The sequence below is a fragment of the Ursus americanus genome, chromosome 5, assembly GCF_024610735.1.
Source record: "Ursus americanus isolate L20-20 chromosome 5, mUrsAme1.1.p, whole genome shotgun sequence".
Taxonomy (NCBI): Eukaryota; Metazoa; Chordata; class Mammalia; order Carnivora; family Ursidae; genus Ursus; species Ursus americanus.
Window position 1 is genome coordinate 20,830,729 of NC_142131.1, and position 15,848 is coordinate 20,846,576.

General features: G+C 35.8%; 1 protein-coding gene across 4 annotated transcripts in view; it reads left to right on the forward strand.

The window, feature by feature from the left end:
- TMEM161B (transmembrane protein 161B) overlaps positions 1 to 15,848 on the forward strand; it is a 72,367-nt gene that overhangs the window by 12,687 nt on the left and 43,832 nt on the right. For 3 of the 4 annotated variants that reach the window (XM_045796312.2, XM_087862000.1, XM_087861999.1), the window contains exon 2: positions 8,870 to 8,973. The exons of the other annotated variant lie outside the window; for it this stretch is intronic. In XM_045796312.2, coding sequence (XP_045652268.1) covers positions 8,870 to 8,973 — 104 coding nt within the window. The remainder of the gene's footprint in view (positions 1 to 8,869; positions 8,974 to 15,848) is intronic. 4 annotated transcript variants of the gene reach the window in all.

Consider the following 15,848-nt stretch of genomic DNA (forward strand, 5'->3'; position numbering starts at 1 on the left):
CTTCTACCCTAGTCTTAGGTTTTCTCTTTAATTGATTAATATATCGCTATATCTCTTTTTTTCTTATATGTTACTCACATTTCATCCTCGTACCTCTGCTTAAAAGTCTTTCAAGGTAATCTTTTTAAACACCTCAGCTAAATGTGTCCTCTTGTTTATGAAGACTCAACAATGTAAATTTTTTTTTTTCATCTTATTTCTCACAGTTCTTTGCCATTCGATACTAAAGTTTGCTTTGGTTGAGCTAGGATTTTCGCTGTCCCATGGTTACTCTGTGTTCCTATTTGTCATTTAGCCTGGAATTCCCTTTCTTTTATTCCTCGTCTCTGATTTCAGTTTTCATGTTAGGTTTCATCTACTCAATGAAACTTTCATATTCAGTTTTTTCAGTTTTTATAACTTTTGTTCATAGTACTATGCAATTTTATGCTACAGTATTGCCTTAATATATTTGTTGTTACCTAGTATGATAATCTTGGATTTTAAGTTCTGTTAAGATTAAATCTTTTATAGTGATGCCTTTCATTCAGTCATTCAACAGATATCAAATGCCCTATTATGTGCCTTGAACGATTCTAAATGTCATTGTGCTAAGTATTTGGGGTAAAGTAGTCAGTGAAACACAAAATTACTTTGCCAAGTTCCTAATAACAGCCAGCAAGATATTGGATATATGTTAGGCAGACAGCCTGTATTTGTAAATTAAATTTTTGTTTGCTTTTACTATATATATAAATGCTTCCTATAGTGACATGAGTTGGACTTACATGATTTTTAGCATTATTTGAGTAAGACCCTAACTCATTTGTCACATGATATGTAGTTCTTACCACCCAAGTAAAAGACAATATGCCTATAGTACCGCAGCTGCCTTTATTAGTACGGCTCTTCCACTCATGGCTGAGCTTAGCTGTCTTAGTGCTGCTGGGTTGTCCCTCATCCGTTCTTTCATGCTATTCAGAGCGATTTTTCTTAAATACTCACCTGATGATACTACTTTTCATGGGTTTCCTGTAACCTTCAGATTAAATTCTAAACCTCTTTCATTTTGATGCCTCACCAGACTGAGTTCATTGGGTCTTGACTTAGGCTTTACCTTGCAAAATGTCCTTCCACAGCTTTTTCCCCCTTAATAATTTCTCTCTCTCTCTCTCTCCCTCTCTCTCATTTTGCTGTGTTCTCAGAATCTTCTTCCCGTCCTCTCATCACTTTGTATTGTAATGGTCCATTTATTCTCCTAGTTCCCTGGCTGCTTATTGGTGGCAGGGACTGTGTTATTTCTCCCTATTGCGTGTGAGTGATCTAATGATCAGCACATGTACTTTGTTGCTCATCAAATGTTAATCGAATGCACTGAATTGATTTAGTGGAAAAAGCATTAGGTTGGAAATTAAGGGCCTGGGTTTTGAATAGGTCTGTAACTTTGATCTTTGCTGTTTGAACGTTGATTTCCTCATTTGTAAAATTGTTCAGAGATGGTTTAAGTGCTCAAAGTGTGAATTCTAAGTTTTATGTAAATTTAGGTTGAAATAAAATTTATACCTTTAAATTATTTGAGCGTCACTGAGAAGTCTTATGTCAACGTGTTTAGCTATCACTAAAACATAAACAGTCAAGAGACAAAAAATAGGTTATTAGGTAATGTGGGATGCTCTGATTGTATGGCAGGGCCACCAGATGTGGGGTGTCCAGATTGGATGGGGCCAGCAGCACAGGCCCTGATTTTGCCCAAAGCAGAGCAGTGGGTGGGACAGCAGAGCAGAGATTGTCTGCGACTAGCTTGTGGTAGGGGCAGCATTTATAGGGCAAAGTAAGGAAGTATGAGGACATACGGAATTTTCTCCTTTTTTGGTAATCTTAGGAACTGTGCTTGGTTGTAATTGGTTAGTTAGGGCTTGGAGTTATTTTGAGGTGGATTGCTTAATGAGCCTGTTTACATTCTGCTTGGTGGTCTCTGTGGGTCCTTTTGCCTTACTCAGGTTTCCATTGCTCAAGCCTGTTGCCTAAAAGCAGCCTCTGCAGGTAATATCCTCTTTATTTTTTCTCCCTTCTAACTTATTCAGGGAGATTATACTTGAAATCATTTGGGCTGGTCTGAGTCCCAAATATAGATGCAGATATGCCTTCTGATGGTAAACTGTGTGTGCTTTGTTTCAGTCTGTTTGTCAGCAGGAGAGCTGGTTTAATGAAACAAAACAAAATGTCGACTCCACTGAGTCTGATACAATATTCCAAGTTTGAATTTTAAAATCGTAGCACTTATATTTAAGTTTTGGGAGTTTTATTTTCAAGATTGACAAGTAAGATAAAATGTTGATATCTGATATATTTTATTTCTTAGAGGATTGTTTAATCTTCCTTTGTAAGAACTTTTTTAACCTACACAGAAATGATTACTGACAAAAATTGAAGTGATTATTCTTCTAGAGACTTAAAGGCAAATAACTTTGTCTTGCTCTTCATGGCCTCAGGTTAATAGATATGGAAAGGTTGAAACCTGAGTTGCCTTAGTGTTTCACCCTTCTTGGGTGCTTATGAGTTATTTCATAAATGACTTTTCCTGGTTCTAGTTATCAAGAGAATCAGGGCCTAGAGGCAGTGAATCTAGGCAGAAACCATCTCTTTGGTCAAGTTATTGTTTTGATACATTAATAAAAGCATTAAGGCTGCTTGAGTCAGTGGTCCATATGGTTGTTTTTGAGTCTTCGGCCTTGATGGACTTTGTAGCCTCACTACATCTCTGCACAGTTTAACAGTTTTCTCTTGTGAAATATATGGTTGTTTATGGTCAAATTTATTTAATCATTCTCTTTCATTAAAAATGAGAAATATTTGGGGCACCTGGGGGGCTCAGTTGGTTAAGCGGCTGTCTTTGGCTCAGGTCATGATCCCAGGGTCCTGGGATTGAGCCTGTTACCAGTCTTCCTGCTCCTTGGGGAGACTGCTTCTCCCTCTCCCTCTGTTGCCACTCCCCCTGCTTGTGCACGTTCTCGCGTCCTCTGTCAAGTAAGTAAATAAAATCTTTAAAAATAAAAAAATGGGCAATACTCAGGAAATTTTAAGTTAAACAGTTAAAAAATTCTGCTTTTGCATAAACTGAGGCATACATAGATGCTAAGTTGGGCATTGAAGACAGGTTGTTAGAATGTTTGTTTTTAAATTTCAAATTGTGTCTCTTAGTTAACGAATTGAATACTTTTTATATTTTAATATGTTAATCCCTGGAATGTATGCTGTAATTGCTAATTTCATAGTAATGTCTCAAAAGTTGATCTAAATTTAGTATTCATAGTCTATTAAATTGATAATACATAATTCTGTAAAATGATAGCCGTTTTGAAAATCTGTACTCAATAATACAAAAAGGGGTAAGTTTGGTGAAATAGCTTCCACATAATTTTACCTCTCTAAAAGATGAAATACATTCTAGAAAAGGTTTATTTTCTTCTATTAGAAAGTTGGAAGAAGACATATAATAATGTGTTTAGCACAGTGTATAGATGAGGCTTTGAGAAAATATTTCCAACTTTGTTTAAAAAGGTGGAAGTGGCATAATAAAGGAATAGTATAACGTTACATTTTTGCTTTGAACAGTTTTTTAGTCAAACATTACTGCATTGAGACTGGTGTTTGCGTTTCTCGAGGTGGTTTTCATTAATTCCTCCTTTGCCTCCATATTTGATAAGCCTCTGAATTCTGCAGCAAGATCTTCAGAATGCTTTTCTCTTCTGAGTACCAAATATACCACTGTAATTTATTATTTTTTTAAAAAAGATTTTATTTATTTGACTGAGAGAGCGAGCAGGAGTAGGGGGAGTGGCAGGCTCCCCTCTGAGCAGGGAGCCCGATGTGGGGCTGGATCCCAGAACCCTGGGATCATGACCTGAGCTGAAGGCAGACACTTAACCGACTGAGCCACCCAGGTGCCTGATACCACTGTAATTTAAAGATTCATTATTTCTGGTCTGGGTCATTGCAAAAACCTAGTTGTTATTCCTAATCAATCCAGTTTGCTCATTTTTGTTTCTTACCTTCATGTGCTTTGCATTTTCACTACTGCGTCTATCAGTGATATTATGTTTAGTGATAAGGACTAAGAGGAGAGAGTTGAGCAAAATATCTCTCTTCCCCAGTTCATCACATTCCATCATATATTTTTTTCCATATCGGTCTTTCTGTAATGTCATTTAATACCTGTAACATTTATTAGATATGACTAAGAAATTATTTTTGCTATTAAGGAGCTTACACTCTAATAAATTGGTATATGTGTTTGAGAGAGAATGTACTAGATGACCTTGAAGATTCTGTGATACTGTCACTTATTGCTTTAAAGAGTAGATTGAGATTTACTTTGTGCACAAAACTTTCCCTGACTAAAAACTTATCTTCTGCTTTTAAGTCTGTAATCTCAAATAGACCAACCTTCCGACATACTTGTTAATATATTTCTTCGCCTTGTTCTGCCTGAAAGAGTTCTTTGTAATGGCATTCATTGTATGGAGATTGCAGAACTTCTATCACAAACTACACAGAAAATAGGATAGTAAATTCAAGTGATAGGAAATGTGAAAGTAGAAAGGTAAAAATGTAACCTTTGATGTTAGGTGAATATAAAAGTGGTCTGAACTTTAACCCAATTGATAGAATTTAAGGCAGTAAAATATCCACAGTAAAACCAGGGTTGAGGCAGGTTTCAAAAGCATTTTAAAAGCAGTCCTGTTTAAGAGCCATTTTTACTTTCTTTTTTTGGAGAACTGTCTGTTCATATTTTTTCCTCTTTTTTTAATTAGGCATTTGGTCTTTTAGTACAGTAGTTACTCCGCCCCCCTTCCCCCCCCCCCCCAAATCCTTGGTTTCAGTTACCCGTGGTCAACCATGGTCTGGAAGCAGATGATTCTCCTTCTGACATACCATCAGACGGTCAGTAGTAACCTGATAGTGTGTCACAATGCCTGTGACATTCATCTCACTTCATTTAATCATGTAGGCATTTTATCATTTCACATTATCACAAGAAGGATGACTATACTTGAGTAAGATATCTTCTGAGAGAGAGAGACCACATTCATTTAACTTTTATTACAGTATGTTTTAATTTTTCTATTTTGTTATTAACAATTGTTGATCTCTTACTGAGCCTAATTTATAAATTAAACTTTATTGTAGGTATGTATGTATAGAAAAAAAACACTGTGTATGAGAAAATGCTCAGCATCACTCGGCATCAGGGAAATACCAATCAAAACCACAATGAGATACCACCTCACACTGGTCACAATGGCTAAAATTAACAAGTCAGGAAACGACAGATGTTGGCGAGGATATGGAGAAAGGGGGAACCCTCTTACACTGTTGATGGGAATGTAAGCTGGTGCAGCCATTCTGGAAAACAGTATGGTGGTTCCTCAAAAAGTTGAAAATAGAGCTACCCTATGACCCAGCAATTGCACTACTGGGTATTTACCCCAAAGATACAAATGTAGTGATCCGAAGGGGCACCTGCACCCCAGTGTTTATAGCAGCAATGTACACAATAGCCAAACTACGGAAAGAGCCCATATTTTCATTGACAGATGCATGGATAAAGAAGATGTGGTATATATGTACAATGGAATACTACTCAGCCATCAAAAAATGAAATCTTGCCATTTGTAATGACATGGGTGGAACTAGAGGGTATTACGCTAAGTGAAATAAGTCAGTCAGGGAAAGACGATTATCATATGATTTTACTCATGTGGAATTTAAGAAACAAAACAACAGCATAGGGGAAGATAGGGAAAAATAAAAAAGGCAAAATCAGAGAGGGAGACAAACCATAAGAGACCCTTAATCATAGGGAACAAATTGTGGGTTGCTGGAGGGGTGGGAGGTCGGGGGGTGGGGAAACTGGGTGATGGACATACAGGAGGGCACATGATGTGTTGAGCACTAGCTATTATATAAGACTGATGAATCACTGACCTCTACCTCTGAAACCAGTAATACATTATATGTTAATTGAGTTTAAATTTTTTTAAAAAAGAAAAAACATTGTATATAGGATTTGATACCATCCAAGGTTTTAGATATTCACAGGGGGTCTTGGAACATATCTCCCGCAGTATGGGGGTGGGGTGAGAGAGGAAGGGGGGAATACTATAGTTGATTTATAAAAACCCTTTATAATATAAGGAAATTATTCCTTTGTGATGTGAGTTACAAATACCTTTTCCCAGTTAGTCATTTGACATTATTTATATTGTTCTCTGTTATAGAAATTTGATTTAATTAATGAATTTTATTTTTTAGAGCAGTTTTAGGTTCAGAGCAAAGTTAATGAAAGTATAAGAGAGTTACTGTATACCCTTTCCTTGTACATGTTCAACCCCCCTGCTATCCGCCCCCCCATCACCGGTTCACTCCACAGTAGTACATTTGTTATAGTGATGAACAATCAGTTGAACAGTTTGTTATAATCAGTGAAATTTGTTTTTTTCAACTTATTTTTTGCTCTTTTATCACTTAGGAGACTTGTTATTTTTTGAAACCTTTTCTCTGTCTTGAAATTTAAAAAGTTATCTTACAGAATTAAAACTTTAAAAAAGTTATCTTATGATAGTAGTAAAATGACAATAACAACAAATAGTACTAATACATACTGAGCTTACTACTCTGTATCAGGCATAATTCCTAACCACGTTAGGTAGGTTGAATTAGTAGTTTTATTTTGTAGGAGAGGTAATAGTGGTACAGAATGTTTAAATAACCTGTGAAAAGTCATGCAACTAGTAGATGGCTGATTCTTTCCCAGGCAGTTTGGGTCTAGCATCCATGCTCTTAAGCCTGTACAGTATACTGCTTCTTTTTTTTTTTTTTTTTTTTAAAGATTTTATTTATTTCACAGAGAGACAGCCAGCGAGAGAGGGAACACAGGCAGGGGGAGTGGGAGAGGAAGAAGCAGGCTCCCAGCAGAGGAGCCTGATGTGGGGCTCGATCCCAGAACGCTGGGATCACGCCCTGAGCCGAAGGCAGACGCTTAACGACTGAGCCACCCAGGCACCCCCCCCTTTTTTTTTTTAAGTATACTGCTTCTTTTTAAATACTTTTATATTTTTTAATGTACTTTTTTGGTATATTAGGTTTGAGGTAGGAATTCAACTTTATTTTTGGACTGCTTTGATAGAGGGAAGAGCTAGCAAAGAGGAGTATGAAGAATGCATCGTCATGGTGTGAGTAAAGCAAGGCATGTGGTAGACCTTGTGGGGTTCTGTTGGGATTTAAGATCAGGAAAGGTAATTTGGCAAGATGAAGTGATCTTGATGATAGGTGTTTCAGTGGAATGGGCTGAAGTACAAGTCAAATGGGAACTGTGGAGGGTATAAGAACATAGAAATAGTGAAAACAAGTCTTTTGTCAAGTAGCTATGAATATGAAGGAGGAGGGCTGTAGAATGAGGGAAAATTACTGTTATATTTCAGAAAGATGAGAGAGACTTATGGATGCTGTAGTGCCGGTAGGAAGAATTCAGATAGAGAAGAGGTTAAAGAAAATATAGTAAGTGAAGTATTCAGTGGTTGAGGTTCCCGAACATCAAGAGAAGGTGGACTTTGAAGCACAGATGCAGGGATTTGTATAGAAGGTGCTCTGTTATTTCCAGAGGGTGCAGATACAAATGACTGTGAGCTTGTTGGTAGCAAGTGAGAGTTCTCATTTGATGGTGTTTTTTTTTTAGATTTTTTTGAGAGTTGGGGGAGGGACAGAGGAGGAGAGAAAATCTCAGGCAGACTCCTTGCTGAGCAGGGAGCCACATATGGGGCTCAGTCTCACAATGCTGAGATCATAACCTGAGCTGAAATTGAGTCAGACGCTTAACTGACTGAGCCACCCAGGCACCCCGAATGTGTATATTTTCTTTGTGAAGTACAAGATGTCCTCTGCTGAGTGGAGAGTTAGAAGTTTGAGGGATTTTGGAGGTGTGAGGAGATGGGAGAACGTTTTGAATTAGTTTTCATAGAGAACAGGGAGAGTATTAGAGTAATGAGAGTAAACTAAGGAGGTTTTTGAACATTGTTGAAGGCCTACCTGCTGGAAGTTGGTGATGACATCATGAGTTAATTTTTTTTTTTCTATTGACTTTCAGGCCAGTTCTGTCATTACACTTAATATAGTTACTTAATATGAGATTAAATTTATGTTCTTATATGTTCTTTAATCATTTGCTTAATCATTTAATTATCAGTACCAACTTAGAAGTAAAAGGTAGGGCATACTCCTTTCAAGGCTTCCCAAAGTAGTGTTTTAAGTGTGTTGAATAGAATAAGTTTGGAGAAAGATGAAACACTACTTTTCACTTCATTTTGATACCCTTAAATAATGGAGAAAGTGTCTTGGGAATTGATTTTAAATGTGCATGCTAACTCATTTAACGTTTATTAACATGGATGTCACCTTCGGGTAATTTGTAGAGGATTATGAGATGAGGTTAAATGTTTTAAGTTTATTTTTTATTTTTTTTAAAGATTTTATTTATTTATTAGAGAGTGAGTGAGTGAGAGAGAGCACAAGCAGGGGAAGCTACAGAGGGGGAGAGAGAGAAGCAGGCTCCCCGTCGAGCAAGGAGCCTGATTCGGGGATTGATTCCAGGACCCTGAGATGAGATCATGACCCGAGCCGAAGGCAGACGCTTAACCACCTGAGCCACCCAGGCGCCCATAAATGTTTTAAGTTTAAACATGTGATCTTGAATGCCAAAATAATACGTATTTTAATAGTAAACTCATCTTTTAAGATACAATTTTCAGAATGTATAGAAAGCTTTCCACCAGTGTCCTTCAAATATAAATTTGTTCATTGTTAAACTTGTTTGTTTATTTGTTTTATACAGGGTGTGATAGGTATACAGCTGGTCGTTACCATGGTGATGGCCAGTGTCATGCAGAAGATTATACCTCACTATTCTCTTGCTCGATGGCTACTCTGTAATGGCAGGTAAGGCAAAGATAGGCTGATTTTGTCTGGCACTTTGAAATCTCAGGCTGATTGACTTCCCAGGAGTTAAGTATGAATTCCTGTTTTTTAAAAAACATGACAAAAGGAAAGTTATGAGAAAAATCTGGCTTCCTTATTTTTTCTTACTTGAGATATTAGTAGTTTATTTTTTTAGTATAAAGGTAATTGGATCATGGTCAAGAATTCATTCCACCCTCCTTCCTGTCTCCTTTTGTCCATAGCCAATGAAAATACCAAGTAACTTTTCTGTAGTTACCTTCTTAAAAGATTGGTCAACAAGGGGATGAGACTATAAATTGAAGTGTTTAAATATTTTCACCATTGCTGGAAAAAATGAGAGTATATCTATCGTTCACTCAGTTGAGAGTTTATTATGAGAATTAGGGGTTCCTTGTTTTATGGCAAAGAATTTTAAACTTTAACTTGATAAGGAGAGCGCAAAGTTACTTTGTATGGTTTTAATTTTGTCTACTGCAGTATAAGCTTACTACTATTCCCAATCCTTCCAAAAAGGAGCTAAGTTTCCTTGCTGATATTTGTGTAAGAAAATAATAAAATCGAAAGTAAAGAAGCTGATTTTAGGGATATGACACAAATGCGGGAAAAACTGCGTATAGAAATACTTGGCAAAATCCTGTGCAATTATGAAAGGTAAGTTACAGATTTGGTATAATGACTATAGTTTTATTCTAATTATTCATCTCCAGTAAATAACCAAACTCTGTTTACTGTTTTGTAAGTCCATTTTCTTTTGTTTAGACCTTTTGGACTTAGGAAACAATGGATAGCTCTTATCCTCTTAATAATTTCATATACTGCAAGACAAATCATAAGCCTTTATTAATTAGTTCAAGGCTATTCTATCCCCAAAGCTTAAATTTCCGCTAGAATTTATTTTCTAGTTTGATATTCTTTATGCTTCATACTTTTCATATCATTTAAATATAAAAAAAATATTGGACTGCTTAAAAATTTTTTTTGATCACCTTAAACACACACGCACACACACATGCATATACATGTATGGAATATGAGAGAGAACAGCTATTTAAAAACATGTTTTATTAGCACAGTAAATAATGACTAAAGTTTTAGTGAAGTTGAAAACCTCTATCAAGAGTTATTTATGAGAAAAATAAGTCATCTGCAACTAGTTTTTAACTGTGTAGTCTTATGCCCTATGTAGTCTCGCTTACTTTTTTGCTTATCAAAACCCCTTTCCGTAGATCATGAAAGTATAAACATCAGCTAGGCAAATTATACATTCTAAATAAATGGAATCTGAATTAATGAACTAGATTAAAAATATGTTAAGGTAACTTGTTTTCTACCGAGAATTCCATGTTTATAGACTCTTTATGATGAGTCTTCAGTGAGACTTCAGATCTCATACTGGCTCTAGAGATCTGGGCAGTCTTGTTTCATATTAGGGTATAAGCAATTTCCATGTTCTTACGTAATCTGCTTTCCATTTGTTTCTATAAAGCTTACATTCACCAGTAAAAACTAAAACTTCAGAGTTTGAAAACCTAATTGTTTTCTCTTTGTTAATATTGGAATTATGTATTAGAATTAAAATCTTTACTTTTTTGATAAGACTGTTTCATAAATATACATACTACTAATTGAGGGGGAGTTCAACCTTTAAAAATAAACACGAAGTTGATAATTTTTTGTGATTCTGATTTGCTTTTGTAGGCAGATTAACTTTAGTGTTAATTAATGCTGTTTCTAATTCCATATCAGGTTCCAAGGATAGCAGTCAGAATTTTCTAGTAATAGTTAACTTTTCTGCTATAATTCATTTCTTGTTTTGTGTTTTTAAGATCCTCTGAAATTTTTAGGTCATGAAGTCAAATTGCTAAGTGCTGTTGCTTAACTGTTGAATATCATTGATTTTATCCTTTTGGCATAATTACTGTTATATCATATTATACTGTTTTAATATTGATAAAATGTAAAATTGCCTTCTAAATTGCTCATGTAAAAATATTGATCAGAAATGACCATTTACTTTTTAAATCATATGATGCTATTGAGTTTAAGAAAGAGAAGGTCTGAGGGCATTCTTTATCATCTGTAAAATGTTTAAAGGAGTTTAAGGGGTGAGGCTCATGGCTTGGGAGTGACTATATTGAATGGAACTTTTGAATAGAACTATTCAAGTGAACAGATGTGTAGATTCCATGATAGATTAATCATGAGTATGACAGAAGAGACATATTTTTAGGTTCTGTATCTATAGTCCTAATATTTGTTCCACTAGTACATCTTCATATTGTAAATAAATATTCATATTTTTCTTAAAAGTTATGGCTTGTCTTTTTGTGCCATATAAATTTATGTCCATATCTCTCATTAATCTGTGTCTTTTTGGAATGGAAGGTTTAAAGTGCCATCAGATTTTATTATGTTTACTTAATGAGTAAGCCTCCTGCCATTTACTTGAAGAAGTCATACCTTGAAGGAGTTTTTGCTTTTATATTGGGAGCCTGTTGATTTTTAATATAAAAAAAATAACTAGTTTCCTAGCTCTTGTTAAATAATATATATTGCTGTTAGTGTTGTGTATCTCTAGTTTTTTTGTTTTTTTTGTTTTGTTTTGTTTTTTTGTTTTTTTTAAACAACCAGTCGTTAACCTGGTGTAATTCCATTAATAGTGCTTTTACATTAATACTGCTTTTACACTATTATAAAACCTAATACTGATAAAAACTTTTATTTCTGTTATGCCATTTGGATCTGTACCTGAACTAGGTAGGATAGATGTGTTTGGGGGTATGTTAAGGCCTCAGAAATCTCAGTATCTGAGCTTAGCTTCTTATTCCATTTCCTCAGATGGGAATCAGGAATCAGGGTCCAATGGGAGAGTCAGGAAGGGGTTGGGCAGCTCTCCAGGTAGATTCTTAACAAAGTGGTATTTTAAGGATTCAGCTCTTCTTCAAGTGGTGACTTAGGGAGTCTCTACTTCTTTGGACTTGTTGGCTCTTGTATTCCTCCTGCTACCTTGGAATCTTCTGTTATAGCTGCTGTGTCACTTGGCAGCTAAAGGGAGTAAGCTATGGATCTTTCAGGTGATTCAAGGGGCCAAGCTTAAAAATATATCAGTTCTGCCTACATTCCATAGGCTGGGGCCCTGGGACTCTTCAGGCCAAAGTGCAGGGGAATCTGGGAATGTAGTTTTCATTGTACCTAGGAAGTAAAAGCAAGATCGGTGAGTGTCTGGTCCTTCTCTGCTGTAGGTGATGTGTTTATAGATGAGAAGACAAGTTTTAACTTTACTCATATTTCACATACTGAAAAATGAAACAGATCTAGGTTTTTATCCTGAAGTTAAATTCACAGTGTAGTATTTATTTAATGTATGGCTGCTCATCAACTCCAGATGTTGTCCTGGAACTGACATACTTGAACATAGTTTGGAATTTGGTGGTGGTGAACTTTTCTACAATTACTGTGACTTCTTTTGGCAGTTAGCAGAGTAATTTATTTAAGATTTTTCCTGCCTTTTATTCCTAGTGGTACTTAGCTTTGTATAAGCTATTGTATAAGCTATCCTTCAGGTTATATGTAGTTAGTGTATGATTTGTCTTTGCTTATTATATTCCTCTGGCTTTTCTATGACTACATAGCCACCTTTTATTCTGAATGAAAAGGCACCTCAGCATTGATTTTGATTACCACAAACGTGCTAAGTGTGAAGTAGGGTTTAAGAAATATCATCTGTTCAAATTATATCTCTCACCTCACTATTTGAAATTAAATTTATTCCACATTACTAAATTATAAATATTTTGTATTCCAATCTTCCAGTTTTCTTTAATAGAAAAATATTTTTCTTCTCAAAAATGTTACTGTCCTTTTCTACATGCCTTTTTATGTGACTGTCAGGTTTTGTTGAAGGGATTCTGCTTTAACAAGAACTTAGGTAAAAAGTCTCTTCTTCCCTGTAACCTGTGAGCTTGTATTACTAACTTTGAAAAACTCAGCTGCGTAGAGTCTAGTGCTCTCAGACTGCTCAATTTCTCCCTCTCTCCAAAGGGAGGAAAAACCATGGGAAGTTGGTTTCTTTGTGTCTTTACTATGAACTGCTTTCCCTAACATAGAGAACACTTGTAACAGTTGCCCAGATCATCCAGAGGTGTTCTTTATCAAGTCTAGCATACCACTGTATAGTAGCCACAGTATTCTCTACTTTCTGTTGTAATTAAAGTTCCTTTTTGTTTTGAAGTTTGCTTGGCCCCTCTTTTCATGGAGAGGTAAGTTATAGGTTACATTCTTTGTACATTTGAATAGTGGGTTTTGCATGAGGAAGTAGGGTTTTGCTTTTTTTCCCCATACAAGCTTCCTTGCTGACCTGCCTTCCATTTCCTTGATTGTTTAGCTTAACTTTCTGCCTTCTTCTCTGCCCCTTTGTCTCCTGAGGCTCTCACTTTGGTCTGCTACTTCTTACCGTATGTCCCTCATTGTAAACATGTTATGGTTGGATTTATTCTGATTTTGTCTCATCCTGTGTTGGGTAAAGAGCGTGTAACAACACCTTCATATTCAGTTGCTCTAATTCTTTTTGCCTGTTCTCTTTTGCATGTTGCCTGATCCAAGAATCTGCAAGTTACCTTTGGTGAGAGAAACCTACTATTCAAATGCACAGTAGGTGGGACCTAAGACCCAAGGGAAAGGTTTTTAAACTGTCAGCTACCACCCTATGGAATGCCTGAGTCCTTGCTCTCCTTGCCTTAGTGGTCTTAACTTACAGTTCCAGACTGCGATGCTGTTCTATTAAAATTTCCAGTAAATAACAAGAGAATGTGTATGTATAATGACATTTTAGCTACTTGTGCTGAAAGGTTTTCTAGGTTTTAAGTAGTATTTGTTTTCTCTAATTTTTTTTTCACTTGTTAAAATTATTGAGATTTAGAATGAAGACTTGAAAGTATCCATAGTTCGTTGAACACTACATCAAAAACTAATGATGTAGTATATGCTGGCTAACTGAACATAATAAAAAAGTAAAAAATAAAAATAAAATAATAAAAAAAGAAAGTATCTGTAGTGACCTGTGTTTTGAAATAGTTTTGTATGATTATGTATTAAAACCTCTTTAACTTTCAGTACTAAGCTTTTCTCTATTTTTTCATGTTCAGATTTCCATTTTAAATTTCTGAAATTTTTACTTTTGAAAAATTTGAAAGTGGTTTGCTTTAAAATGACATTGCTTCTTAATTTTTTGTGAAGACTTTGGGGCAATACATTCATATTTTCTGATACCTATTTTTTAAGTGCTGTTGCACTTTAGTAAGAAAAGTTACAGTCTGATGGTATTTTATGTAAGAGGTTTATATAAGAAAATTAGTAAAAAGTTATTTTCAGTGATTAGTGAAGTGGAACACCAAGTTGGCTTTATTATCTGAGACACTGCTGACAGTTTGAACATAGGTGAAAAAAGCCACTGAATAGCCAAGGTAAATGTCATAAAATACACTGAGATTAATGCATTTAACTTAAATGTAAGCAGTTCAGTTTTTTAGTGAAATCCTATTAATACTTTTTATTTTAAAGGTTTTTTTCCCCTATTTCAAACACAATATATGCCTATGATATAGAAAAAGATAATAAATTGATAAGAAAAAACAAGAGGTAATGGACTGTATTCTCATCAGCTAAAGATAATCACTGTGTACATTTTGTTGTATTTCCTTCTGATCTTTTCTATTCATATGTTCTTGTCATGGTTGTGATGGTATTGTATGTACAATTTTATAACCTGAACACAAAACATTTTTCTCTAATTGTATTTTTGTAACCATTCTTACTGCTACATAGAATCTAAAGCTAATTAGCTTTTATGTTTTCCAAGCCCGTATTAGAAAGGCATGGTACAGCACTTACAAGCAGATTGCAGGTTATTTTGCTAAGATAGACATACCAACTAATAGGAAAAGAAAAGGCTAAAAACTGAGACCAGAGCTTAAAGTGTCTAGTACATGGGAACCACATGGTATGGAATCCAACTATGTATGAAGCACTGTCTGTTATGGAAAACTGTGCAACTGTTTTACTTTGAACTTTCAGACCTTAGCTACTCCATGCTGCCTGGCAGTCTTTGCTCCACTTCTCAGGCAGCTTTCAGCCCAAATCCTTTCTCCTCAAATACTATGCATGCCTCCCTCAGCCTCAGCCTCAGGCTAAGCTCTTGAAACCAGAGCCCCACAATCGTTTTCTGACCCAAACCCAGAACCCTAGTTACATGTGCAACCCGTCTTTATTTTTTTTTTAAATGTTTATAAATTTTAATTTTGGCCTGAGGAGGAGGTGTCCTGTCAGGGCCCACTTCCTGCATTTGTGCTCTATACCTGTGTCCCTCTAACTTTCTCCTAGTTCTTCCTTCTTCCTTGTTGTTAATTGCTTCACTTCCTTTGGATTGATTATTCCTGTGAGCACGCACACACATACACATACTTTTTTTTTTTTAAGATCTCTTGCTAAAAGTAACAGCAACAATAAACAAAGAAAAGTCACAGCCCTGACTCCCTTCTGCCTTAAAAAACAAAGCCCCTCCCATGTCCATTTCTTAGTTTTGGCCTATTTCCCTGTTTTCTGTTACAGCAACATTTGTCACATGAGTTGTCTTCATGAACTCTACTTTTCACTTTTTTGTTTTTCTTCTAAGAATTTATTTATTTGAGACAGAGCACAAGTGGGGGAGAGGGAGAGGGAGAAGCAGGGTCTCCACTGAGCAGGGAACCCGACATGGGGCTCAATTCCAGGACCCTGGGATTGTCACCTGAGCTGAAAGTAGACACTTAACCGACTGAGCCACCGAGGTGCTCCTACTTTTCACTTCCTTATTAACT